Below are 26,906 nucleotides of genomic sequence, written 5' to 3'. Positions count from 1 at the left end.
AATATTCACTATAGAGGTACTGGAGGAGGACAGCTTCTGACCCTTACACCACCTCCTAAAGACTTCCCTACTTTGATTGGTATACTCTTCTCGTCGAAGCTCTGCGGGCTCTAGCGATAGAGCCCGCAGCCTTGCGAGAAAAGCCCCTCGCTCTGACAAGTCTTTTGATAGTCGAAAGGCAGTCAGAGCGAGACCTGGGAGGTTGTGATGAAACCTCTCGAAGTGGGGTTGTCTGAGTAGATCTGGTCTGTTTGGAAGCGATCTGGGGAAGTCCACTATCCACTCCAGTACCTCCGTGAACCATTCCTGGGCTGGCCAAAATGGGCTATTAGCGTCAACTTCGTGCTCTTCGAAGCTACGAACTTCCTGAGCACTTCCCCCAGGATCTTGAACGGGGGAAAGGCGTATGCGTCCACACCCGACCAATCCAGGAGAAACGCCGTCTATTGCGAAGGCTCTCGGATCTTCCACTAGAGAGCAAAATATCTCTATTCTTTTGGAGAGGAACGTCGCAAACAGGTCTATGTGAGGTCTCCCCCACAGGGACCAAAGACTTTGACACACTTCTTCGTGTAGAGTCCATTCTGTGGGAAGGACCTGATTCCTCCTGCTCAGTCTGTCCGCTCTCACATTCTTGATCCCTTGAACAAACCTTGTGAGGAGAGTTATGCCTCTTTTCTTCCATCCAGGTTAAACAGGTGTCTTGTTAACTGATAGAGGGAGAAAGAGTGCGTGCCTCCTTGCTTGCGTATGTAAGCCAGAGCCGTGGTGTTGTCCGAGTTTATCTGTATCACCCCGCCTCTGACTATCTCTTCGAAGAACTTTAAGGCTAGGTGTATGGCCACTAGTTCCTTGCAATTGATGTGCCAGGACACTGTTCTTTGTCCAGGTGCCTGACACCTCCCTTGCTCCTAGCGTCGCTCCCCATCCCGACTCCGAAGCGGTCGGTATATAACACTTAGGTCTGGGTTCTGCAGGGCAAGCGATACGCCCTCGTTCTTTTGAAGAGGAGGGATCCACCACATTCAAATGATCTTTACCTCTTGTGGAAGTTGGAAGATGTCCGAGAGTTGTCCCGTCTTCCAACTCCACACCTCTTTGAGGAAAAACTGAAGAGGGCGAAGGTGAAGCCTCCCCAGAGAGAAGAACTTTTCTAGTGAGGACAGGGTCCCTAAAAGGCTCAGGTATCCCTCGCTGAACTGTTCTTTCTCTCTAAGAAGCTCGAGATTCTCGACAAACCTCGAGTGATTCTTTCTCGCGAAGGATATACTCCGAAAACCCCGAGAATCCATCTGAATCCCCAGATAGACCAAGTTCTGGCTGGGGATCAGCTGTGACTTCTCGAGGTTGACGAGCAATACCCAGCGAATCTATCATGTTCCTTGTTACTGATAAGTCCTCCAAGCACTGAATCTCCGACTTGGCCCTGATCAGCCAGTCGTCCAAGTAGAGGGAGATGTTTATTCCCTCTAGGTGAAGCCATCTTGCCACATTCGCCATCAGGTTGGTGAATACTTGCGGAGCTGTAGACAGACCGAAGCACAGAGCCCTGAACTGAAAGATCTTGTCTCCTATTACAAAACGAAGATATTTCTTTGACAAATGGTGAATGGGAACGTGGAAATATGCGTCTTGCAAGTCCAGAGAGACATCCAATCTCCTGGACGAAGAGCCGACATACTGAGGCGGCACGTTTCCATGCGAAACTTCTTTTTCTGAACAAAGCGATTCAGAGCGCTTACGTCCAGAACTGGTCTCCACCCCCCCGATGCCTTTGGTACTAGAAAAAGGCATTGTAAAATCCCGGGGTGTGTGGATCCTGCACCAGTTCGATGGCCTCTTTTTCCCACATTTGTTCCACCATTTGAAGGAGAGTCTTTCTCATTACCGGGTCTCTTGTACCTCGCTGACAGTTCCCGAGGCGTAGATGTTAGGGGAGGGCTGTTGTCGAAGGGGATTACATATCCCTTCTTTAGGACCGACACTGACCAGGTCGGCTCCCTTTTTGCCCATACTCCTGCAAAGTTTCAGGAGTCTGGCGCCCACTGGTGCTTGAAGGAGCAACAAGTCATTTGGATTTCTTGAAGGGCCTAAAGGAAGACCTTCCTCTCTTATCAGAGCTCTTCTTTCTGGCAGGGGGACGAGCCGCTGTACCTCCACGAAAGGGCTGCTGAGGAGGACGAGAGTCCTTCTTAATCGCCGACACTACAGGGCGTCCTTTCTTGGACGTTTGTGTTAGTAGGTCTTGTGTCGCCTTCTCAGTTAGCGAGCGAGATATATCCTTCACTAACTGAGAAGGAAAACAGATGATCCGATAGAGGGGCGAACAATAAAGCAGTCCTCTGGCTCGGAGAAACCCCTTTCGATAATAGGGATCCATATACTGATCTCTTTTTCAGGAGACCAGCACCAAAAAGGAAGCCACTTCACCCGAACCGTCCTGTACTGCCTTGTCCATGCAAGACAGGACGCTATGGAGAATCTCTGGGTTTTTTAAGAAACTCCGGATCTTTAGATTTGTTGGCCAGAACTCGAGTGACCCAATCCAGAAAGTTGAACACCTCTAAAGTGACAAAAAGTCCCTTTAGAAAGTGGTTCAACTCTGAAGTGCTCCACGTCGCTCTGACCGATCCTAAGGAGTTGACGTACTAGAGGCCTCCACTAAAATTGGAAAAGTACCGCATCTGCAGAGGCAGGTAGAGAAAGACCCATAGTCTCTCCTGTCCCATACCAAATACCTCTCTTTTCCATGTAGTTTGGAAGGAGGCATGCAGAATACCGTCTTTCCTAACTCCTTCTTCTTGTCCATCCAAGAATCTAAAGAATGGAGTGCCTTCTTCATCGATATAGCAGGCTTCATTTTCAAAAAGGCGAAGATTTTGCCGTAGCCGAACTCGAAAAGAGAGAACGAGGAGAAGGAGGAGCCGCCGGACTAAGAAAATCTCCAATTCTTGAAGCAATAATGAGGCTAAGACTTTATAACTCGAGAGTCCCTCATTAGCAGGAGGTTTCGTCATCGCCGACAATTCGTCTAACCCTCGATCAGACGAAGGAGAAAGTTCTCGTTGGAGGGAGAGTCCTTCCAAGACCTCCTACGCTCTGAAGGAGAGGAGCTCCTATTTGGAGAAGAGTCATAAATTTCCAGGAACGAGTTCTCCGACTCCTGGCCTCCTGGCTCTTGATCTTGCCTCCTGACTCCTGCTCCTGACTCCGACCTCCTGCTCCTGCCTCCTGACTCCGGCCTCCTCTGCCTCCCCTCCTGACCTACTCCTGCCTCCTGACTCCGGACTCCTGGCTCCTGCCTCCTGACTCCTGCCTCTTGCTCCTGGCTCCTGCCTCTTGACTCCTGACTCCTGCCTCTTGCCTCTTGGCCTCCTGGCTCTTGCCTCCTGGCTCCTGCCTCCTGCTGGATGCCTCCACACTCCTGGCTCCTTGGCTCCTGCCTCCTAGTTGGAACTCCTCACTCCTGGCTCCTGGATCCTGCCTCCTGGGTGACTCTCCTCACTCCTGGCCGGTGCCAGGACGTCTGATAGGTTCATCCAGGTTCGTACCGGGGAAACCTCACCTCGAGTAGGAGTATCGATCCTGGCGGCAGATACCTCCATACGTCTGGAGGATCTTTTGATCGGAAGGGAAGAGTCTTTCCTTCTAGGAGGCTCCTTTGACAGAACTCCTACAAAAGACGAAATCTGTTCTTGCATCGCCATCATGAATCTCTTCGTAACCTCCTCTTTATCCTCTTCGGGAGGAGGGGAAGGAGGAGGGGAGGAGTCCATAGCCTCCACCTCCTGCCTCCTTCTCACTCTGGTTGAAAGAATGGCTCTTCTGGCTTCTTGCCTTCTTCACTCCCGAGGGAGACTCCTCAGGGAAGTTTTTCTGGCGTCGAATCAATTGTCGGAGCCTTCCAACTCCTCTTGAGTGGCCGAGATCGATCTGAATCTCTCCAATCACGTCTCGGAGATGAAGATCCCGACGACAAAAAACACTCACGCAGGACGCTTTTACAATAGCGATCCTTGGCAGTCTGGGGTGTCACAGAAACCGCCGAAGGGACACCTGATCGGTGGGGATTCTCCACAACCTCCTTTCGGTTTTCGACATTCCTTCTCCTCTGGGCATGTGAGCTTGGAAGAGGTCTAGACCTAGGAGCGTTGCTGAGCCGACCAGATGGCCCCCTCCACTACACTGGGGACACTCATATCATGTCCACTGAATAAATCACTAGCCCTTACCTTGTATGGCAGCCATTTTGTTTTCCATCAACTTGAAGGCTGCTTTTAGATCCGCAAGTTCTTTTGCTGAATCTACAGGTTCTGCAATAGGAGAAGGGGCTGCAATGGAAGGAGAAGTAGCAATACTTACCCTTGGGGAAGATCCCAAGCTAGGAATTAGTTCAGATCTAGAACTACTTAAACTTCTATAAGAAGCCTTCCTCACTCTTTCTCTCTCTAACTTTTTTAAATAATTAGTTAGATTCTTCCATTCGTTCTCACTCAAGTTCTCACATTCCTTACAAGTATTAGTAAAAGAACATTCATACTCCCTGCAACCCTTGCATACCGTGTGAGGGTCTACCGAAGCTTTCGGCAACCTCACCTTACAGCCTACATTCACACAACGTCTCACAACCATTCCAGAGTCAGACATTATTAAAGAAAATTCCAAAATCAAGTCCACAAAACAGTCCACAAAAGCGTATGCCAATCCAACAATCCAGATACGTCACCAAAAGTCGGTCAAGAAGATCAATTGCCGGTGAAAAAAGAAAAACCAATCGAGAGGAACCAACAACAATGTTGATGGTCCGGGCGACAGAAGAATTCTGATTAGAAAACGGGAATGGTTCCTAGTCCTGCCACCCAGGGCAGGGCGGTAGATCACCTGACCTACCGGTAGCGTGTGCCGCGAAATTTGAAATTCTGTCGGAGACGACGGAGTCTATAGCTAAGTATATATCTGGCAGGGAAGTTGAATGTATAAAACTAAATATTGTGCTAGAGATTTCCATTTAGTTGCAAAATGAAGGTAAATGATTGAATATTACTAGAATGTAAGAGTTTTAGCTTACAATTGTGTTTTTCGACCATTTCAATAGAGTCAAAGTTGACAGAAGGTTGAAATTTTGGCACTTATCGTTATTTATATGAAAATATTTCAAAACTGATAAAAACTACAACCATGGGTTGTTTTTTGTTGTATTTTACATGAAATTGCACACATTTTCATATATAAAACTCTATGTAACGGCTAATATGAGATGTGTCACCGATTCTTTTCAGTGCGAGAAGAAAGAAATTCGCTCATGCGTGCCTGGGTAACGATTGTAAACAAAACAACAGCTTGATCCGTGAACTCCCAGCATCCCTCAGGCGCGTGATTCAAAATTTTTTGCCAAGTAGGCCTATAACTATTTTTCCACAAATATTTTTAAAAACTTTTTAGCGTAGACGTATTTTACGTCAATTAAGCACCCGACAGACAATTTTCGTTGACGTAAAATACGTCCAATAGGCGTTTAAGGGTTAAAACATGACCGCTACCCAATATTAAATCTGGTGGGCACGCCTCATACTTCGTAGCCCCAAGGCTCCCCTAGAACTCAATACCATGTTTCAAGAAAGCCGAGAGCAAAAACATAATTTAATCTCCTCTGTCCATTGTAGGTAATACCTAAGAACTCTCACTGGGCACAGGGATCTTTCTTCCTCTTCCATTCCTAGCACATCTGCTAATTTTTTTTTATTAAAAAAGAATCTCCTGAATTCAAAGAAAACTGACATACTTCCGAGATGCCTTTCCAGCAGCAGTCTCTTGTTACAACCTGGGAAGGAACAGGCTGGACTGACTCCACTGACCTCCTTTGGACCTCTGGTATGCCTCCTTCCCAGTTTGGGGGAGTATGGCAGTGACCTTTGCCTAAGAGATTCAGCAGGACGAACGGCCAACCCGCCCCACTGGCACTTCACTTTTTACAAATTTTGAGAACAGCACTTGCATAGATGCCCCTAACTGGATCACTGTATTAACATGATATTGTTATGATACAATAAAGTTTGTTCATACTTACTTGGCAGATATATATATAGCTGTATTCTCCGAAGTCTGACAGAATTTCAAAACTTACGACACACGCAGTGGTCGGCCAGGTGGTTAGTACCCATTCCCGCCGCTGGGAGGCGGGTATCAGGAACCATTCCCATTTTCTATTCAGATTTTCTAGTGCCACTGTCTCCTGAGGTGAGGTGGTTGGGCACTTTGATTATATATATCTGCCAGGTAAGTATGAACAAACTTTATTGAATCATAACAATGTTATTGTCATGATACAATAAAGTTTTATGCATACTTACCTGGCAGATATATACTTAGCTATAGACTCCGTCGTCCCCGATAGAAATTCGAATTTCGCGGCACACTCTACAGGTAGGTCAGGTGATCTACCGCCCCGCCGCTGGTGGCGGGAATAGGAATCATTCCCGTTTTCTAAGACAGATTTTCTCTTCCACCTGTCTCCTGAGGGGAGGTCGGGTGGGCCATTAACCATATATATCTGCCAGGCAAGTATGCATAAAACTTTATTGCATCATGACAATAACATTTTTATGCATTCAACTTACCTGTCAGATACATACTTAGCTGATTGGCACCTTTGGCGGAGGGTAAGAGACAGCTAATTTACTGAATAGACAGGAAACAACATATGTTGCAGGTAATAAAAATAAAAAACCTTGATTCCTACCTGTGTTAGCGAAAGACTTCATGGCTACTGCCAAGGAGCCTGTATCGCTTCAAGAGCCTCAGCGAGGTAGTGACTTCATGCTAAGAGTTCTTGATGGTCTGTTACAGGGGTCTTACCCACTTACGCAACAGAACCTTAGGATCTTTGTCAATGGGGTCCTATCCACTTACATGACAAAACACCTTGCCTATTGGCATGATCATAGAGCACGACACTAATCCCGATCACCTGATCCTAATTGGGGTTAGTACTACGATTGAAAGGAGTCATCCCCGAACTTCCTTTCAAGCAACCCACTACTCAACAACCATATTACAAATAATTATTAAAAACATAAAAACAAAATTAAGGATCAGCGTCTGCTCCATTTCCCAGCATAGTATCCGCTGATACATAAGGTCCAAGGGAAAAACATTTTTCGTATGTTACTCTAACATCCTTTAAATACTGGGATGCAAATACTGAATTGCACCTCCAATAAGTTGCTGCTAAAATGTTTCTCATGGACATATTCTTAGAGAAAGAAAGGGAAGTTGCCACAGCCCGGACTTCGTGAGCTTTTACTCTCAGCAGCTTTAAAGAGTTCTCTTGACCATTCCTATGAGCTTCGGTAATCACATTTCGACATAGGTCTTTTGGGGTTTCTTACCGAACACCAAAGACTTTGTCGACATCCCTGAAGCTGTGTCTTCTTTTTTAAATAGAACTTTAAGGTCCTGACTGGGCAAAGGGACCGATCCAACTCTCTACCTACTAGAGAAGAGTCCCTTGACTTCAAAACTTCTAGGCCAAGGTTTAGAAGGGTTTTCATTCTTTGCTAGGAATAGATCCTGGAAAGAAATAACAGCCGAGTCTTTTTTAAATCCCACCCGAGAGTCCAAAGCATGTAATTCACTGATCCTCTTAGCAGGTGCGAGGGCCAACAGGAATATGCATTTACTAGTAAGATCTCTGAATGAGATTTTATCTGGAGGTTCGAACCTGTCCGAAATCAAGAATTTTAGGACTACGTCAAGGTTCCAACTCGGGGGAATAGAAGATCTCAATTTAGTCGTCTCGAAAGACCTGATGAGATCATGAAGATCCTTATTATTTTCCAAATTCAGTCCTCTGTTTCTAAAAACAGCTGAGAGCATGCTCTTATAACCCTTGATAGTGGATACAGCCAATTTCGACTCTTCTCTTAAGAAGAGGAGAAAATCCGCGATTTCGGTCACAGAGGTATTGGAAGAGGACAGCTTCTTCGACCTACACCATACGGAAAACTTCCCACTTCGATTGGTAGACCCGCAAGGTAGAGGCTCTGCGGGCTCTAGCAATTGCAGTTGCAACTTTCTTTGAAAAGCCTCTCGCTCTGACCAGTCTTTCGATAGTCGAAAGGCAGTCAGGGAGAGACTTTGGATGTTTTTGTGGAACCTCTCGAAGTGGGGTTGTCTGAGCAGATCTGTCCTGTTTGGTAGAGATCTGGGGAAGTCCACCGTCCATTCCAGTACCTCTGTGAACCAGTTTCGGGAAGGCCAGAAGGGAGCAATTAGAATTAGTCTTGTTCCCTCCGATGCCACAAACTTTCTTAGTACTTCCCCAAGCAATTTGAATGGGGGAAAGGCGTAGGCGTCTATACCTGACCAATCCATGAGGAAAGCATCGATCGCCGTGGCTCTGGGATCTTCTTCTTCTAGAGAGCAGAAGTTGTCTATCTTCCTGGAGAGGAACGTGGCAAACAGGTCGATCTGGGGTCTTCCCCAGAGGGACCACATCTGTCTGCAGACTTCTGAGTGGAGCATCCACTCTGTCGGGAGTACCTGGTTCTTTCTGCTCAACCTGTCTACCCTTAGGTTTTTTACCCCTTGAACAAACCTTGTCCGCAGAATTATGCCCCGTTCCTCTGTCCAGGTTAATAGATCTCTCGTTATTTTGTACAGTGAGAAAGAGTGAGTGCCCCCTTGATTCCGGATGTAAGCCAGAGCTGTGGTATTGTCGGAATTGACTTGAACTACCACTCCTCTGACTTCCGCTTCGAAGTATTCCAGGGCTAGATGAATCGCCAGGAGTTCCTTCGCATTGATGTGCAGTGTAGCCTGTTCTTTGGTCCAGGTACCCGCCACTTCCTTTGGACCCAGTGTTGCTCCCCAACCTGTTTCCGAGGCATCGGAAAACAACACTCGGTGAGGGTTCCGAATCAAGAGGGACACCCCTTCGTTCTTTATTAATGGGGTTAACCACCACTTCAGGTTGGACTTTATCCCCTGTTGAATGGGAAAAGTCTGACAGGTCTCCTGTCTTTTGACTCCACATTTGTCCGAGATAAAATTGCAGAGGTCTGAGATTTAATCTCCCTAGGGAAATGAACTGCTCTAATGAGGAAAGGGTGCCCAGCAGACTGAGCCATTCCCTCGCCGAGGTCCGTTCTTTCCCTAAGAAGTTCGAGATTTTTTCTAAGCCTCGAGCAATTCTCTCTTGCGATGGAAACGCCCGAAAACCCCGAGAATCCATCTGTATCCCCAGATAGACTATGTTCTGTCTGGGGATCAATTGTGATTTCTCGAGGTTCACGAGTAGTCCCAGAGATTTTGTCAAATCCAAAGTCTTCTCCAAGTCCTTCAAGCACTGAAGTTCCGATTTTGCTCTTATTAGCCAATCGTCTAGATAAAGGGATATATTTATCCCTTCTAGATGTAGCCATCTCGCAACATTCGTCATTAGTCTCGTGAACACTTGAGGAGACGCTCTCGAGGAAGCTCCGCCACGAAAGGGCTTCTGCTTCTTGGAAGCCTGAGCAAGAGGAGTTGTAGAATGGGCTGCAGGACGTCTGGAAGACTGAGCCAGGAGGTCTTGGGTCGCCCGTTCCTGAAGGCAGACTGCTAGATCCTTTACCATCGACTGCAGGAAGAGATGGCTAGATAGAGGGGCGAACAGCAACTCTGCCCTCTGAGAAGGAGACACCGACTTCGCCGTGAAGTTGCAGTATAAGGCTCTCTTCTTAAGAAGCACTGTAGAAAAGTGGGAGGCCAGCTCATCAGAACCATCTCTGACTGCCTTATCCATACAGGCTAAGACGCTGGACAGCTCCTCAAGCGAAAGTGAGTCCGGACTCCGAGACTGCAGGTCCAGGACTCCCAGACACAAATCTAAGAAGTTAAAGACCTCCATCGACCTAAACAGCCATTTCAGATGATGGTCTAACTCTGAAAGCGTCCAGGAAAACTTTGCAGAGGACAGGAGAGACCTCCTAGGAGCGTCTACCAGGCTGGCAAAGTCCCCCTGGGAAGAGGAAAGAACTCTCAAACCAGCTTCCTCTCCCGTCTCGTACCAAATGCCCGCCCTTCCGCTCAACCTCGCTGGAGGTAGGGCAAAGGAAGTCTTGCCTTGGGCCTTCCTGGAGTCCATCCAGTCATGGATTCTCTTGAAAGCTCTCTTCATAGAGAGCGAAGTGGCCATCTTGATGAAGCCTGGCGCTTTTCCTCGTCTTCGACGAAGCCAACTGCGAAGGAGGAGAGCGAGGGGCCGAGGGCTGAAACTTGTCGCCAAACAAGTCTCTCAAAAGGCGGGCCAAAACCTTGTAATCCGATGATGAAGACGAAGCAGGCTCCTCTTCATCCGCAGGCTGCGACTCACCCGAAGACTCTCCCTCATCCACAGGAGCAACAGAAGAGTCCTGAAGAGACCGTGAAGCAATTAAACCTTGAGGACCAGCTCGCAAAAGGGGTCTCCTATCCGAAGAAGGGTCCGTAGAACAAGGCCGGGTATCCTTGACGGCAAACTCTGAAGCTTTCCGATGATCAGCTAAAGGTGCGTCCTGCCGAGCGTCCTGGTGAGTATCTCGATGAGTGTCCTGACGGGACGCAGTAGCAACAGAAGCGTAATATCGAGCCGCCTGAGAGGCGTCCTGCTGAGCAGCACGCCGAGCGTCACGAAGAAGAGCGCGAGGGGCATCATGGCAGGAAGTACGGTGATCGTCGCCAAGACGCGCCTTACGGTCTAGAGAGCGTCCTGCATGACGCTCATCGACACTTCTAGATAAGCGCTCGGGAGGTAAACGAGATCTAGAAGGCGACGAAGCAGAAGAGGGAGACGAACGAGGAGAAGGAGAGGGGGACTGCCTGGACCTCTTGATAGGCAGCCTCGAATCCTTCCTGCGGCGACGCGGCTCTGCCTCCCTCTTGGCGAAAAACGAGGCCAACTGCTGCTGCATGTTAAGGAGAATCTTCTTAGATGGAGAAGATTCCCGATCAGGGGAAGGGCTGATCCTGCGAGAAGACGAGGGGCGAGGGGACGCCTTCTTCCCTCTCACAGGAACAACCTTAGAGCGACTGGGGCGCTCAAAAGTGTCATCCTCCGATGACGTCCTGGTCCTCTTCTGCGGTGGAAAGGCGTCGAAACATTCAGGTGACGACTGTAACGCAGGTCGAGAAAGAGGACGTGAGGCGTCCTCTTCTCTAAAACTTCTCTTGAGAGGGCGAGAGTCCTTCCGAGAGCTCCAACCCCTGCGCGGGGAGGATGCCTCGGAGGACGAGAAGCAATCCTTAAGACGCCAGATCGGTGGGGAGTCCCCGTAACCCTCCTTCGGCTTTCGACTTGCCCCCTCCCTTTGTCGTGGGAGTCCGACAGAGGTCTAGACCTAGAGGTATTATAGGGCCGATCTGATGCCCCCTCCACAACACTAGGGGCACTAACACCATTACCACACTTCACAACACTAGATTGGAGAGCGAGCACTTTAGATTCCAAGTTACAGATGGAATCCATGATTACCGAAAGGGCATTACCTTCTGCAGACACAACCTCAGGGCCCAAAAGCATCACCACAGGGTTAGGTAAAACAAAGTCTACAGGAGGGTTAAAAGGTGACATATCACTACCCTGACTTCTGCTCACTGATGCACTCCTGGAGGAAGACCTCCTGATTCTGTCACGCTCTAACTTGCGTACATACGAATCATACGTCTTCCACTCGGAATCAGGCAAACTCTCACACTCCTTACATTGATCATCCATCAAACAGACATGCCCACTACACCTCGTGCATACCGAGTGAGGATCTACCGAAGCTTTCGGTAGCCTCACCTTACACCCTTGCACACAACACACTCTGAAACTAGCAGAACTAGATCCAGACATCTTAACCAAAGAACAGTCAAAGCCAAATCCAAATCAATCCACGATAGCGTATGCCTAGCCACAAATCCAAGTCAATAAACCACAAGACAATCAGAATACTTAAGCGGCAAATGAAGTTAACAAAATCCAATGACGGAGGTACTGAAAACAGGTGTTGACAGTACCGGCGACAGAGAAAATCTGAATAGAAAATGGGAATGGTTCCTGATACCCGCCTCCCAGCGGCGGGAATGGGTACTAACCACAAGGCCTCCCACTGCGTGTGTCGTAAGTTTTGAAATTCTGTCGGACTTCGGAGAATACAGCTATAGTATATATATCTGACAGGTAAGTTTCATGAACAAACACCAAATTCAATTTTTGGTCAAATTTACTTTCTAAGTCGGCAAAGTGATCAGGTTCATAAGCGTGGGAACCACGAGGAGTAGATGGTCTAGGAGAATGGATTGATACAGGAGGAACAGGGTTAATTAGAGGAGAGGCAACACAAAAATGACAATGTCGAAAATTGCATTTTTCCTAACTATACAAACCTGAGGTCCTTTAACAATAGGGAAGGTAACTAGCGGCAGCTGGGACGGTCGTAAGCTTCGAACAAGGGGAGAACGGTAGTTAACTGCTTGTCCGATCGTGCGCGCGCCCGAGAGGTGAAGAATCACTTTTGCTTTAGGCCCATGCAAAAAGTTGCAGAGTGAGGGGTGGCATGAGGTGGGACTATATGTAAAGGACCTCAGGTTTGTATAGTTAGGAAAAATGCAATTTTCGACAAATTGTCATTTGTTCCGATACGTAATACAAACCCTCGGTCCTTTAACAATAGGAAGACTCACTTCTTGGTGGGAGGAATCTGAGTCTTTTTGGTGAACAGACTGGTGTTCATCCAACCCTGGAGTGCCTCCCTGGTCGTAAGAGCAAGGGAGGGATCCAAACCTCTGTCCGATTGATCGGGGTGTGCACCGCAGGATCAATGGTCAGACCTCTGGGCCAAGTACTAAGAGAGAGGCAAGCGTATCTCTTCGTACCAGCAAGCAAGAACTTGTTCCTGTTTGCAAGAGACAATCATAAAATGATGGGTTTGTCTCAAATTGGCATCCACTTCCTCCCCCTTGTTGGAGGAAGTGGTGGATATTTACTCCTATCCCTACTGAAAGGGATAGGATGGTGCTCTATTGAGTAGCTCACCTGCATCTCGTCCTTACCCAGCAGGGTGACGACCGTGTCCCTCTACCCAGAGGTAGAGGAAGAAAAAGATGGAAGAGGAGCCAGTCACACTCTCATTCCTCATCCATTCTTACGGTCACACCAGGACGCGATGCTGTTCAGCTGCGAGGGTCTGGGTTAACTACACAACGTGTTGAGCAACCACCACGGTTCCCAAGGAAAAAGATCCAAGGAACTGTGGGCAATATCCCGAAGGTAGAAGAAGGTGCATGCGGTCCGGTTGGACCAGGCGCCTGCCTTCATTACCTGCGCCACGGAGAAGTTCTTGCGGAACGCGAGAGAATGATGAAGAGGCGTCCACACTCATCCTGGGTGTCAAGTTTCTTCAGACAGCTCCGTCGCGCCTTCACAGGACAAAGCAGCATAGCCTTCTTATCGGAGGCGGTGAAGTCCATTAGGGAGGGTATTGTGAAGGACTCGAACCAATCGTCAGTTACCGAAGGGTTCTGAGTCTTCGCTACGAAGATCGGTACGAAATCGAGCGTCACAAATCCCCATCCCTTTGTGCTTGACTTCTCAAGAGAAGTCATGCAGTTACCTAAGACGAAAAGAAGGGATAGTCATATGACCTATCCCTCTTCTCGACTTTGGTTATGTACAGTACTCGTACTGACAAGCTATTAAGACGAAGTAATGATTGCTCTGGAACAACCGAACTAAGTCCACAGCATAGTTCGTAACTGACTCGGGCGCTCTGACAGCTGCCGACTGACTGGTTCGGAATCAGTAGAGGCAAGTTGTCCAAGCATCCGGGTAAGTCACGTGACCTTCGCCCTTTAAAGAGTTATGCTGAGAGACCAAACAAATAAAATATTTGTTAGTCACCGATGCCGGACAGCGCGGCGATGATTCTCTTAATGCATAAGCTCAAAAGGCGAAAGTCAATTGCCTTCAAAAGACCGAGGTCCCTGATGGCAAGAAAATCTCATAGACGTTGAATCTCAGCTTAAGGAGAAACAACACTATGTGACGTTGAAGACGAAGGTAGGCAATGAATGCAACCTACGTCTTCCAGCTGAATCGAGAGAAGAATCTCAAGATTCTAAACCTGTGCTTACAAATGACTGAAAACGCTAACCGCCATTTCATTGCTGTCCGGTGTGCAATGAAAGCGGGGCGTTTCTTCAGTAATGAAACACAGGGAGAGCCGCCTGAAGAACTGCTTCTCATGGGCTGAACGTTTGGAAGTAGAGCTGGCAGGTGTGGGAGTAGGCGATGTCTTTCAATACATCTGCTAATCCGGGGTGAACAATGAACAATTGCACACCTCCGAATACAAGATATTTTGAGGACAAACTCAGATTCCGCAAAAATCATTCGCATTATCGATATACGATGCAGCAAGAGACTATTACAGAATCTGTTACCGTGCGGTAAACAGAAAGATGAGAGTCGAATAGATATCTCTGTTTAAAAATTCTCGCAATACCGAAGACGATGAATACTAGCGTCACAGCAGTAGATGGTCATTCATGTATGCGAGAATCCCTGTTAATCAGAGACTTAAGTCCGTGATTGTTGGGCAGAGATACGGTTGGTATTCAATCAAAGCAGGTGAGAAAGACATAACCAACCGTCCATCTCAAAGCGGCAGCTGGTACTGAAATGCCTCGGGCAATTCAATACGCAGTAGCTGTCGCTGACTCGTCATCCTGAGTTGCCAAGTAATCCTTTCCACGAAGGAATGCGTTCGGCTAGAACCACCGAGCATAAAAAGATATGCTCGAGCAATTATATTTATGCGAAACGAGATTTCGGTAAATATAAAAGCTTAAATGGTGTTGTTGTGACACACCATAAGTATATAAAATTGAAACTGGAAACTCCTGGGAGGTTGCAGGCAACCCGAGTTGTAGTTCAATTAGAATACTTTTCGTCTAAGTCGCAATCCGTAGAATAACCAGGATATGCGCCTACCCCTCGGACCATTCAACTGCTTAGCAGAATCATGTCGCGAGGTTAATATACGTAGTATATTTGTAGGATTCTGAACAACGATCTCCATCCTAAATTCTTTCCTTCAAGAAAACAAAATAAGGATTGGAGATCGACCACCTTCGGTCTCTATCAAAGAGAGTGAAGAAGTCTTCCTCGAAGGAAAGCTTCAATGGTGAACAGAATACTAAGACGATAGTTCAAGCCAAACTGGATATTCCCGTCCGTTCTTCTCTATTCCAGGTTGGTCGCCTACTGTGAGATAGTCTTCTTTCAGCAGCAGTCTTCTTCCTAATGCTAGAAATTCCAGGAATTCGAGCATAGGCGAGGTTCCCGATTATCGTGTAACATATCGGGGATTTTCGTCTCGCTCACTTTGGACCGTGGTCTCGCCTAAGTGTTTGGAGATCGTAAGAAACTCTAAAACACTGAATGCGCTAGAAATTCCGTAAGAATTACTAAGCAGTCTGCGAAAACCCCCACCGAATTCGTCAACCGATATCGGCTGGTGGTCCTCTCGATTCCCGTAGAAATCGAGAATGGGGCAGGATCCCTCCTCAACGACCGGGGCTTACGTCAGGTAGGACCGAAGGTCCCCCCCCGGTAGCGCAGTCCCCAACGTGGAATCCTACAGAGAAATCTCTGTAGGATCCCTCCCCTTTCCCTCGTAGCCGTAAGGAGAGAGGGAATAGGGGAGGAATTGGATACTCGCTCGCCTTCCCAGTAGAACTAGCAGTTGGAGAAGAGTAGGAGCAGCCATCGCCTTGCGGCGATGGCCTCTCAGAGTCTGGGAAAACGTATCGTCAGGAGAAAACGTTTTCCCGAGGAGGGTTACAAACTCTCACTGTAGGTAAGGGTCTGCCGCCACTGTGAACGTCGTCTGGGTGGGGCTGATCGACACCTGACAGGAGAGAGCCGATACCGTCCTCCGACTCATTCCAGTCCTCGTCGAGGTCGAAACCTCTCAGGAGGACCGAAGGAGTATTTAAATACGGTGTCCAAAGACACGTAGAAACGCCGCTGTCGCAGTAGGAGGAGGTGGAAGTAGCTTGATCGACCGGCCAAGAACTGAGAGAGCCTTCTTGTCCGGAGACGAGAGACTCTGGTTCAAGACAGAATCGGCAAGCTCCGATCGCGGCAAACCCACCGTCGGTTTGGGTTCCCTCTCGGGCCCCAAAACGACTCGAGCAGAGACATGGGCTCTGCTGGTGGGAGCGGCGATCCTTCCCCCAGGTCGTTGTGCTGACGAATCAGTGCAATAACCTGGGCAAAGTTACTCTGAATCTCGGAAGTTACGCGTCTTGAGGAGTAGGACATCCAGTCCCTCCAACAAGAGCAGCTCCCAGGACCCTCCTCCTTCAGAAGAAGGACTAGCAACAGATCCCTGACGGTTGCCTCCAATCACTTGCGCGTACGTCCTGGTTGGTCCTAAGACCATACGTGGCACGTGCGGCATCGTGACGGGATCGTGAGCGGCGCACCTCTCACGATCACTCCTAGCTACCTCGCTCTTCCCGGTGTAGCCCGAGGAAGTTGAAGGTAGTGGAGAGACAGACCTGACGCTCCCCCCCGCTCGCTGGCAGGACCAGCGTACGTGGGGGGCTGCAGCCGATCACCAACCCGCGGTGGGGATCGATCTGCAGGCCTGGCCGTGCCGCTCACCTGTGGCGAGCGGCTCGACTGAGCACGTCGACCCCGGTCCCGTGCGTCAGACGAGCTGCTGCTGGTCACCGTATCCGCCCGGTCCCTGTGGGAGCGGCGGTCAGGTGACCTGCAGAGCTCACTTTCGCGGTGAGACCGGTGAGCGTCCTCGCGGCACGTCAAACCGCTGGTACCAGCCGAGGCTGGTACCGTCGGTCGAGGGGACCTGGGGGACCTCTTCCCAGCCTCAACCCGTGGCCGGTCAGAGACCGTCACGTCCACCACCCGAGGTTACCGGCTGGTCGCTACGAGAGCGGCCGCTGGCCTGGCGAGAGTCACCTGAGCGGCTCTCGACAGTCTTCTGCTCCGTGCCTCGGTCATGACGCTGAGCGAACTCAGGCGTCTTAACTTTGGCTGCACAGTCACCCGAAGGAAACCGTACACTCGGAACTTCTCGCGGACGAGAAACCGAGCCGGTACCTGGCTTAGCAGCAGAGCTGCCAAGACCAGGCGAGGGTGTACCAGCGGTAGCCAGCACTACCCTTGGTCCCCGTTTCTTCTTCTTCTCAGAAGGGGAGACGGGCCCTGTTCCCGAAGGAACAGGAGGACCAGCAGAAGAACCCCCCCGCCACACCGGAGTGTGACGAGCCCTTCGAAGTTCCCGAAGGAGTCTTCTTAGGGGGAATATAACAAAACCCGGTTACCAGCTGGTCGCTGCGAGAGCGGCCGCTGGCCTGGCGAGAGTCACCTGAGCGGTTCTCGCCAGCCTTCTGCTCCGTGCCGTGGTCTTGGCGCCGAGCGAACTCTGGCGCCGAAACTTTGGCTGCACGGTCTCCCGAGGGAGAGCGTACACTCGGGATCTCCCGCGAACGAGAGACCGAGCCGGAACCTGGCGTAGCGGCATCGCCGCTAGCACCAGGCGAGGAAGTACCAGAGCTAACCGATACTCCTCTGGTCCCCGTCTATCTCTTCCTTACGGAAGGGGAGACAGGCCCCGCTCCCGAAGGAGCAGGAGGACCAGCAGAAGGACCCCCCGTCCCACCGAGGTGGGACGGGCCCTTAGAAGGTCCCGAAGGAGACTTCTTAGGGGGGGGAGGCAGCCTTCTTCTTCTTCGGCTTATGGGCCTTAGAAGTCGAAGGGGAAGAGGCAGCAACAGACGAAGACGAAGATGACACCTTCCTCTTCTTCGCCAGCTCACGCAGGACAGTCGTCAGGTCCTCCATCCAGGCCGGAGTCGGGCCTATTGCCGAAGCAACACGGCCCGACTGCACCTGTCCGGAAGGACCTGGGACTGGGGAAGACACACCATGGGCAGGACCAGCATGGACAGGCGCAGGAACCAGGAGCGACTAGAACAGCAACCAGCTCAGGAGCGGCAGGAGCGGCAGGAACAGCGGCAGCGGTAAACACAGAAGGGACAGCCAAGCCAGTAGCGGGAACCACATCAGCGACAGGTACGGCAGGCACAGCCATCGCCTCGTAGAATCATCGGCAGCCAGCGGGAACCTGGTACTGGCGGCCGGTCCAGGGGCGAGCTGCTGGAACAGGGGAAGTCTGGGGCAGGCAACACGAAGAAAACACAGGCGGCGGCGGCATACCCCTCTTCGGTACGGCGGCGACCGGCCCTAGAAGCGGCAGACGGCGTCACCGACACAGCATGGGGAGTGTAGACCAGCGGGGGGAAGCAGCATAAGCGGCCGTGAAGGTTGTGGTGGAGACCACTCCAAGGTCACCGCCCCAGACCTCGCTAGACGCTGCAGCAGATCGTGGATGCTAGGCACGCCCTGCAGCCGCAGTGGCCCATACCTGTCCAAGGTCGTCTCCCACGGATGTAGCACCTGCGGTAGCACAGACAGATTAGTAAGAGGGGTTCCCTCACGCACGGGGGGGGAGACATGCCCCACCCCGAACGGAAGGAAGACCCCAAAAACAAAATACGAGGAAGCTGATGTGGGGGGGCAGGAAAGAAGACGAAGAATCGGATACAAGGGAGTCGCGGGAGAGCTTTCCGACGACTTCCTGGCAGACCTTCGCTTCCCCTACCCCCGCACAGCAGTGAAAAGTAATATGAAAATGAAACAGAATACTGCACTTGCGATTCACTTCATAGAACTTAAAGGGGGAAAGATCAATTCCGGGTAAGAGCGGAAACTTGATCCATAATAATATGATGCTATCATAAATATATATGAAAATGAACAATACTGCACTTGCTATTTTCACTTTCACAGCAATAAATCGTAAGGATTAATTCCCGGGTAAGAGCGGAAATTGATCCAAAATTAAATTTGATGCAATTAATAAATGAAAATGAAAAGAAAACTGCATTGCGAATCCACTTTCATTGCATTCTATTCATACAAAATAAGAGGCTCGTGCCGAGCGCAATCAAGCTCTCGGCAACGAACGCACAGGGCAAAAATATAATGAAAAAGAGTACTTACATCTTTCAATTACACACTTTCGCCCAAAATACATGACTCGGCGCGAGTGCGCCCGCCCTCGGCACCGAGACATAATTCAAGGGTTCAATTCATGAAAAGAGCGGAAATCGCCGTCTCTACGGCGATAGCTCCATGTTGATTCATAATTAAGTAATGAAAATGAAAACAGTGTACTTACAGTTTCATTTTCAAGTCAAACAAACCATTAGTAGAAAACACAATATAAACAAAGCATACGACGATGAAGCGGGCAGAGAGCGATGACGAACACGTCCTTCACACCCGCGGCCGAAAGCAAAAGTGATTCTTCACCTCTCGGGCGCGCGGGCGCGCGCACGATCGGACAAGCAGTTAACTACCGTTCTCCCCTTGTTCGAAGCTTACGACCGTCCCAGCTGCCGCTAGTTACCTTCCCTATTGTTAAAGGACCGAGGGTTTGTATTACGTATCGGAACAAATCAGCATTACTGGATAGAGGTGTCTTAGTCTGACTTGCTACCATTTCTGTACCAGCTTTAGTAGCCACCTTTCTCTTCCAGTCTCTCCAATTTAGCTAAATAAGAAGCTTACGACTTCCAATTCTGTTCACTCCATTCCCTGCATTCATCACGTTAGGCTAATATTACATAGCTGCCCTCAACAGTTAGTGCAAAGGATGTGTGTCGCATATTAATTTGATCATTTGGGTATTGCAGCCTTGCTGCAGTACCAGAAACAAGAAGAGCTGTTGTCGGACATACCTAACTAACAAACAAGTCACAACCGTACGAATCTGTAAAAATAAAGGTCTCAAATGGAAAAATATAAGCCAAAACAATGCCAAAAGGCTACCATAACAAAACACTTCACCAAACAGGAGGAAAATAATCCAAAAACCAAGCTGCTCTGTCAACACTGTGTGGACATTACAAGCGGCAAAAACAAATTGAGCTATTAGCTGGGCTGTTCCTCTTTCTTACCTCGAAAGTGGGCGGGCCTTGTCACCTACTCAAACCAAAAAACTACTACCGCAAATTTCAAAAATTCAACTGTGTAGATACTCTTAGTTAAGTAATTAATGGGTAAGTTACTTTTTACAACTTTTGTTTCTGAATTGGTATATTCAAAGAACTTTGGCAAAAAATCAGGAAAATATGAATTTGTTTTTTAGAGAAAATACTGTAATGTAAAGAAACCTATAATGGAAATTATATACAAAAATATTATGCTATATGTACACTACAAAGCACGGGGACATACGAAGTCATTCAGCACTGAAAATAACATTAAAATGTTGAAAAAGTTGTTAGGAGAGTGGAAAGTAAGATGGAAGAAAGAGAACATGAACAGAGGTATAGTAAAAGGAATGAAAGGGGTTGCAGATAGGGCTGAAGGGACGTTGCACATAACCTTAAGTAAAGCATACAATGCACCTGAAGAGGTACACTGATGGCATTAAACCCCTACAAGGCATCTGGGGTTACTACCGTATATTTCGGCGTACAAGTCGACCCTTTAGCCCCAAAAAATCATGCCAAAATTAGGGGGTCGACTTATCTAACGTTAACAAAAAGTGAATCTTAATTATTTTGGCATATTGGTACAGGAATCCAGGCTTTACAGTTGGCTAATAACAATCACAGCCTTGTTGAGGTAACTATGTACGTAAATACCTGTATTTAAAACATTTCACACTGTAATACAACAATAATAATACATTAGAACATCCATTACCTTAAATAAAATGAAAAAAATCAAAGTGACTTGAAGAAACCCCAATCGCACAGCAAGTGTAAACATTCCGTAGTTGAGAAGGATGCGTTCACTCTGACAGTCTTGTATTTACCGGGGTATTGTTCAAAAACATTTATGGTATGACATCTTTATTTACCACATAAAATAAAATAAAAAAATTTGTATTTAATGGTAAATATATATTTAAAATCTTTCAAAATTACTTGAGTCATCATCACTTGAATTAAACAATTCATCAAACATTAACTTGAGTGGCAGTTTGTACATACATAAGTACGTATGCTGTTATGCAGCGTTAGTTAGCGCTTTGTTTGTTTACATTACACTCGAGTAACGTATCTTTCGTTTCGTCTTTTCTAATCATATTTGCAGGTATTCATCTTTCATATGTTACACAGATTTGTTAATATACAGAGTATATTACCTGTATTTCATATGGTAAGTAGAGCAACATATGTACCGTAATAACATTCAGGTTATTTTATATGTTACGTTTTACCCTGCTGCTTATTTTGAGCGTACAGTTGGCCTCATTTTATAGGTCGACTAATATACCCGATATTAGTTAAAATCATAAAAATTTACTCAGAATAGGGGGGTCGACTTATCTTCCGGTCGACTTATACGCCAAAATATACGGTAATAAACTGGAATTTGTTTGGATCAGCCTGAAAGTGAGTCAAGTGTAATAAATTTCCTTGTTTTCTAATGTTTCTCTTGTAACACAATCTGATCATCTACAAGAGGTCCTCAGTCATGCTATGGTCTAAGTTCTCAGCTTAGACCTTTCATGCAACACATATATCATCATGGAATTCTTTTGTTATGCCCTCTATTTCAGAGGTCTGATCAAATTATGGCTTACTTTTTAGCCATTTTGATACTTTACTTGTACCTAGTACCCATATTGGTGAAATTTATACTAGTGACACCCTTAAGATGTATGAGTGACTGGAAGGATTCCATTTTAAAGGTAAACTGTTTTAGTTCCTACTAATCTTTTGGGGTCAGTGAGAACTTTGAATGACCCCCACTTGTATTTGATATCACCCTTACATAGGGAATGTCTAAGCCAACCCTAATTCTAGTGTACTTGAGCAATAAACTGGCTCTCCACAAGTTAACATGCAAGACAAAGTACAGCAGCACCTCAACTTAACTGACACTCTGGGGTATTGCCTTTCTGATAAGTAAAAAAGACTCTGTACAGATATCATAGCCTGCACTTGAATACTTCCTGAATATCTTAAAAGTTAACAGCAACATTTACACTGATTTCATAACCTAAATTAACATGCACATACTTTACAGTTAACATTCAATTTCAAGGATGTCTTAAAACGTATGGCATCTAAAGTGGTAGCATAGGGAAAACCAATTATAATATGGTAGCTGGTAATTACAGAAGTTCACTAGGTTTGGGTCTGTTGTGTTGAGGTGTTACTTAAAATCACTTGAGATGGGGGGTTTTATCTATTTAAATGACAGCACCTGAACAGAATATGGCCTTAACTATTAACCAAGCATTACTACAGTTAGTTAATATTAAAGATCTGTAACTAAATAAAAGACAAAGATCAGTTACTAACAAAAGCACAAAATTTTTTGAAATGAAACATACCTAGTGTGTGTGCCATAAAATGATTAAATGCGCAAGCTAACCACACAGCATTGGGAATGGGGGGATATTCATTTCCAGGGGGCGCATCACTTGATGCATAATAAGTGTAGTCATAGACGCTGAGAATTACAAAATTTCCAACAGTGAACAGAAATCCAACAAATGTCAAAACATTAGGGGCAACCCATCGTGGACATATCTGAAAAGAAATAAACTTATGATTCAAACCATAACCACAAAATCATAAAATATTGCTTGTTAGGATACAGTGCTTACAAAATACAGCAAGCTATCCTACTGAGTAGAAAGCACCATCATACAGCAACTGAAATTTTCACTTTGGTATGATACTTCGTTTATGAAACATGATGTCATTTAAGAAACAAAACAGGTGCACCAGGTAATGAAAAAGCACACAAAGGTGACAAAGATGTTTGTAATCTCGTAAAGGGAGCATACTGAAAATAGAGCATTATTTTAAAAGTTGCTGGCCAGCCCCATAAAAGATCATAAATGCAACGCAAGTTTCCTTGATATACAAACAAAAAGTATTTTATATGGACAACTTCTGGCTACAGTTAACAATAGTACGTAAGAGTCACTTTTGTTAGAAGTGGGTTCATGATAAAGAGACTTCTAGTGCAGAGATCTTCTTAAAAATTACCCAAGAATAAAGTTAAGCCATGAAACTTCTTAAGAATTACCAAAGAATAAAGTTAAGACATGAAACAAACTAAAACTACTTACCTTAACAACAGCATTCCAAAATGGGTGCATAACATAGTAACTCAGCGGGCTGGTGTCCTGTGCACTATACTGTGAGAGAATGAGTGAAATTATTAGTGAAAGGGAAGGGTTTTTCTATAATTACTGTATACTATCAGGAAAAGACAAAATTATTGCTTTCTAAAATTCTTGTACTTTGTTACATACCAAAATTATATTTTAATGATAAAATAAGGTTTCACATATACTTACCAAACAATTACACTAGCTGTATGCTTTCTTACCTGGCAGTCGATAATTCAAATTCCTGGCGGTGGTAGCAGTGCTGCCATCGTCTGTGTAGGTGATACAGATCCCGCCCACTTTCAGGAATACCTGGTACTGCTGAGCTTTAGACTTCAATTCATAGAGCCGCAACGTCCATATGTGGGGAGGAGGGAGGGCTCTGATTATGTAATTGTTTGGTAAGTATATGTGAAACCTTACTTTATCATTAAAATATCATTTTCACATAAGTGACTTACCAAACAATTACACTAGCTGACTCCACATTACCCGGAAGGTGGGTATATGGACAGCTTTATGAACAAAAAATAACAGTCATGTGCTCACATTATATATAATGTCTGCAGTACCTTATCTTGTGAAAGAGCAGCTACAGGTAGATACTGCCTCTGGTCGGCGCTCTCATCACATGTAGGAGACGTGGCAGTAAAGGCCAGGGTCGTCCCTACTAATGGTGGGATTTTTTGCTATCATGGAAGTTCACCGATGATTGACAAAAAACAATAATACTTTACCCTTGCCCTGGGCGAAAAGACCAGATAACACTACACAACACCATCACCTACACTAAAAACCATAAGATACCCTTAACCAGATATAAGAACTGGTGGGTTACTTCAGGTACATGTACCCCCAGGCTTCCCACAAACGCAAAACACCTCAAACTCAAGGCGAGGACACAGTAGAGGGTAAACAGCGGGTCCCCCTATGCTTCCTCTCCCAACACCATTTCCGCTACTGACACCTGGTGAAGAACTTATACAAGGTGATAAAAGTCTTCAGTTTTCTGGATTGGACAATTACAGCGTTAGCCAGAAAATTGAAGATTGCCAGTCTCTGGATGAGGATTTTTCTGCGGACTGGCTCAATCTGTTGTCCTGTGCGGACAGGGCAGCGAGAAACGGTTCAGTGGAATTGGCTACCTTATTCATTACGGGAGTACTCAAGAAGAGAACGGTGGTGCTCCTTCACATCTCTAGGAGTAACCATGAAACAAACATCGGCTTTGTTGTTCTCCCCCCTGAGTAAACTTCAACTGTTTCCAGAAGAAACCGTCAAGCATGTACTGTCGGACCTCGAGAACAAGTCCACCAATGATCTTTTGTCTCAATCAGTGAGAAGACCTAAGGAACCTCGGGCGACAGGAGCCAAAGCTTCACCTTTCCAAAAGCACACCTTTCGTGGAGGTAAGTCGAGGTGGCAGCAGAGACCAAAGACTAACCAACGAAACACCTCCAAGTCTACCAAGAGACCTCTCTTTAAGACAGTTAAATGATCGAAAGGTCCTTCACCCACCCGTGGGGGCAAAACTCCACAGCTACTGGGAGGAATTGGGGTCAAAAAGGAGCAGAACAACGGGTCATACAGGTGCTTCGAGAGGGATATGTGATCCCTTTCATCGGATCCACCACTGTCCAATACACCTGTCTGTTTGACAGCATACTCTACAGAATCAATAAGAGCTTTGGCTTTAGCCAAAGACGTAGAGGAGCTCATCAGCCAAGAGGTCATAGAGGAGGTAACAAACACGAACTCCCCAGGGTTTTACAACCGGCTCTTTGTAGTCTCCAAGGTATCAGGGGGATGGAGACCTGTTTTGGACGGAAGCGCTTTGAACATCCTTGTCCGGAAGAAGAAAATTCCGAATGGAAACCAGTCGATCAGTAATGTCAGCCATCCAACAGGGCGACTGGATGGTATCTCTCAACCTGAAGGATGCATACTTCCATGCCCCCATTCATCAGAACTCCAGAAAGTTCCTGAGATTTGTCTTCAAGAGGAGTCTTCCAGTCCGGAGCCCTCTTCTTTGGTCTGCCACACCCCTCAAGAATTTACTCGGATTCTCGCTCCTCTGGGAAAATGGCTGCACTTGATGAGGATCAACATGATATTGTTATGATACAATAAAGTTTGTTCATACTTACCTAGGCAGATATATATAGCTGTATTCTCCGAAGTCCGACAGAATTTCAAAACTCCCGGCAAACGCAGTGGTCGGCCAGGTGGTTAGTACCCATTCCCGCCGCTGGGAGGCGGGTGTCAGGAACCATTCCCATTTTCTATTCAGATTTTTAATGTCATTGTCCCCGAGGGGAGGCTGGGCGGGTACTTGATTATATATATCTGCTAGGTAAGTATGAACAAACTTTATTGTATCATAACAATATCATTTTGTTCATGACACTTACCTGTCAGATATATATAGCTGATTCCCACCATTGGAGGTGGGCAGGACAGAATAAAAGGTAGTTTGGGAACACATTTCACATGCAGATGATAGACATCTTGGTTCCTTACCTGTTAGCGTAGCTGACTTCGTGATTACTGTCACCCAAGTCTGCTTTTGCTTTACTAGTCTCCAGCAAGGACGTGACCTGTATAGCTGGTGAGATCTAGATGATCTGACAACGGGGGCGTGACCACAATGTGTCTAGACCATATTGACCATACTTTAAGGGCAGCGAAGCAAAGAAAAAACCACCACCTGACCTAGCCTAGCAAAGTTAGTCCCCAAAACTTTTAAGGCTAAAATAAAGGGAAGTCCGCCTCTAGCGGTCGACCCTACAACCAAAAACCAACAACCATAAAATAAAAGCACACCTATCCATTTTCTAAAGGATAGGATTCGTGCCACTTCCCGTACCCAAAACTGAATCTGCTGATATGTATGGTCCAAGCGAAAAGCAGTTCTCATATGTCACTTTCACATCCCTGAGGTAGTGTGAAGCGAACACAGAGTTGCTTCGCCAAAATGTGGTGCTCACAATATCGCTGAGCGCCATATTCTTCTGAAATGCCATCGAAGTCGCGACAGCTCTAACTTCATGAGCATTGACTTTCAGAATTTTCAGATCACTATCTGGGCAGGACGAATGGGCCTCCCTGATGGTGCTTCTCAAGAAGAATGCTAAGGCGTTCTTAGACATAGGTAAATCAGGTCTTTTCACAGAACACCAAAGATTGTCTGATTGACCTCTAATTTGTTTTGTTCTATCCAGATAGAATTTTAGAGCTCTGACAGGACACAGGACTCTTTCTGGCTCTCGACAACAATCCCTGTTAATCCCTTGATATCAAAGTTTTTTAGGCCAGGGATTGGAAGGATTTTCGTTTTTAGCTAAAAGGAAGGACTCAAGGAACAGACTGCATTGTGTCCCCTAAATCCAACATTTTTGCTAATTGCTTGAACCTCACTCACCCTCTTCGCAGTGGCTAGGGTGGTTAGAAAGGGGGCCTTCTTTGTTAAATCTTTCAGCGAAGCCTCGTGCAAAGGTTCAAAGGGACTCGCCATTAAAGATTTTAGAACTATGTCCAAATTCCACGAAGGTGTTTTAACCTGTGGAACCTTTGATGTTTCGAAGGATCTCAGAAGATCGTGAAGATCCTATCATTCGTCAAATCTAAGCCTCTATGACGGAAGACTGTTGACAGCATACTCTT

The 26,906-nt window shown here is 46.9% G+C and overlaps 1 protein-coding gene across 1 annotated transcript in view; it reads right to left on the bottom strand.

Annotated features, from left to right (window-relative positions):
• The window catches only part of LOC135218308 (ethanolaminephosphotransferase 1-like), a 71,043-nt gene that overhangs the window by 10,244 nt on the left and 33,893 nt on the right, over positions 1 to 26,906 (bottom strand). Inside the window, exons 2-3 of the mRNA XM_064254532.1 lie at positions 23,202 to 23,270; positions 22,455 to 22,653 (exon numbers count right to left, since the gene is read on the bottom strand). Of these exons, the coding sequence (XP_064110602.1) occupies positions 22,455 to 22,653; positions 23,202 to 23,270 (268 nt within the window). The remainder of the gene's footprint in view (positions 1 to 22,454; positions 22,654 to 23,201; positions 23,271 to 26,906) is intronic.

This window comes from Macrobrachium nipponense, chromosome 19 (assembly GCF_015104395.2).
Source record: "Macrobrachium nipponense isolate FS-2020 chromosome 19, ASM1510439v2, whole genome shotgun sequence".
In the NCBI taxonomy this organism is placed as follows: domain Eukaryota; kingdom Metazoa; phylum Arthropoda; class Malacostraca; order Decapoda; family Palaemonidae; genus Macrobrachium; species Macrobrachium nipponense.
This window is presented reverse-complemented; position numbering and strand designations above follow the sequence as displayed.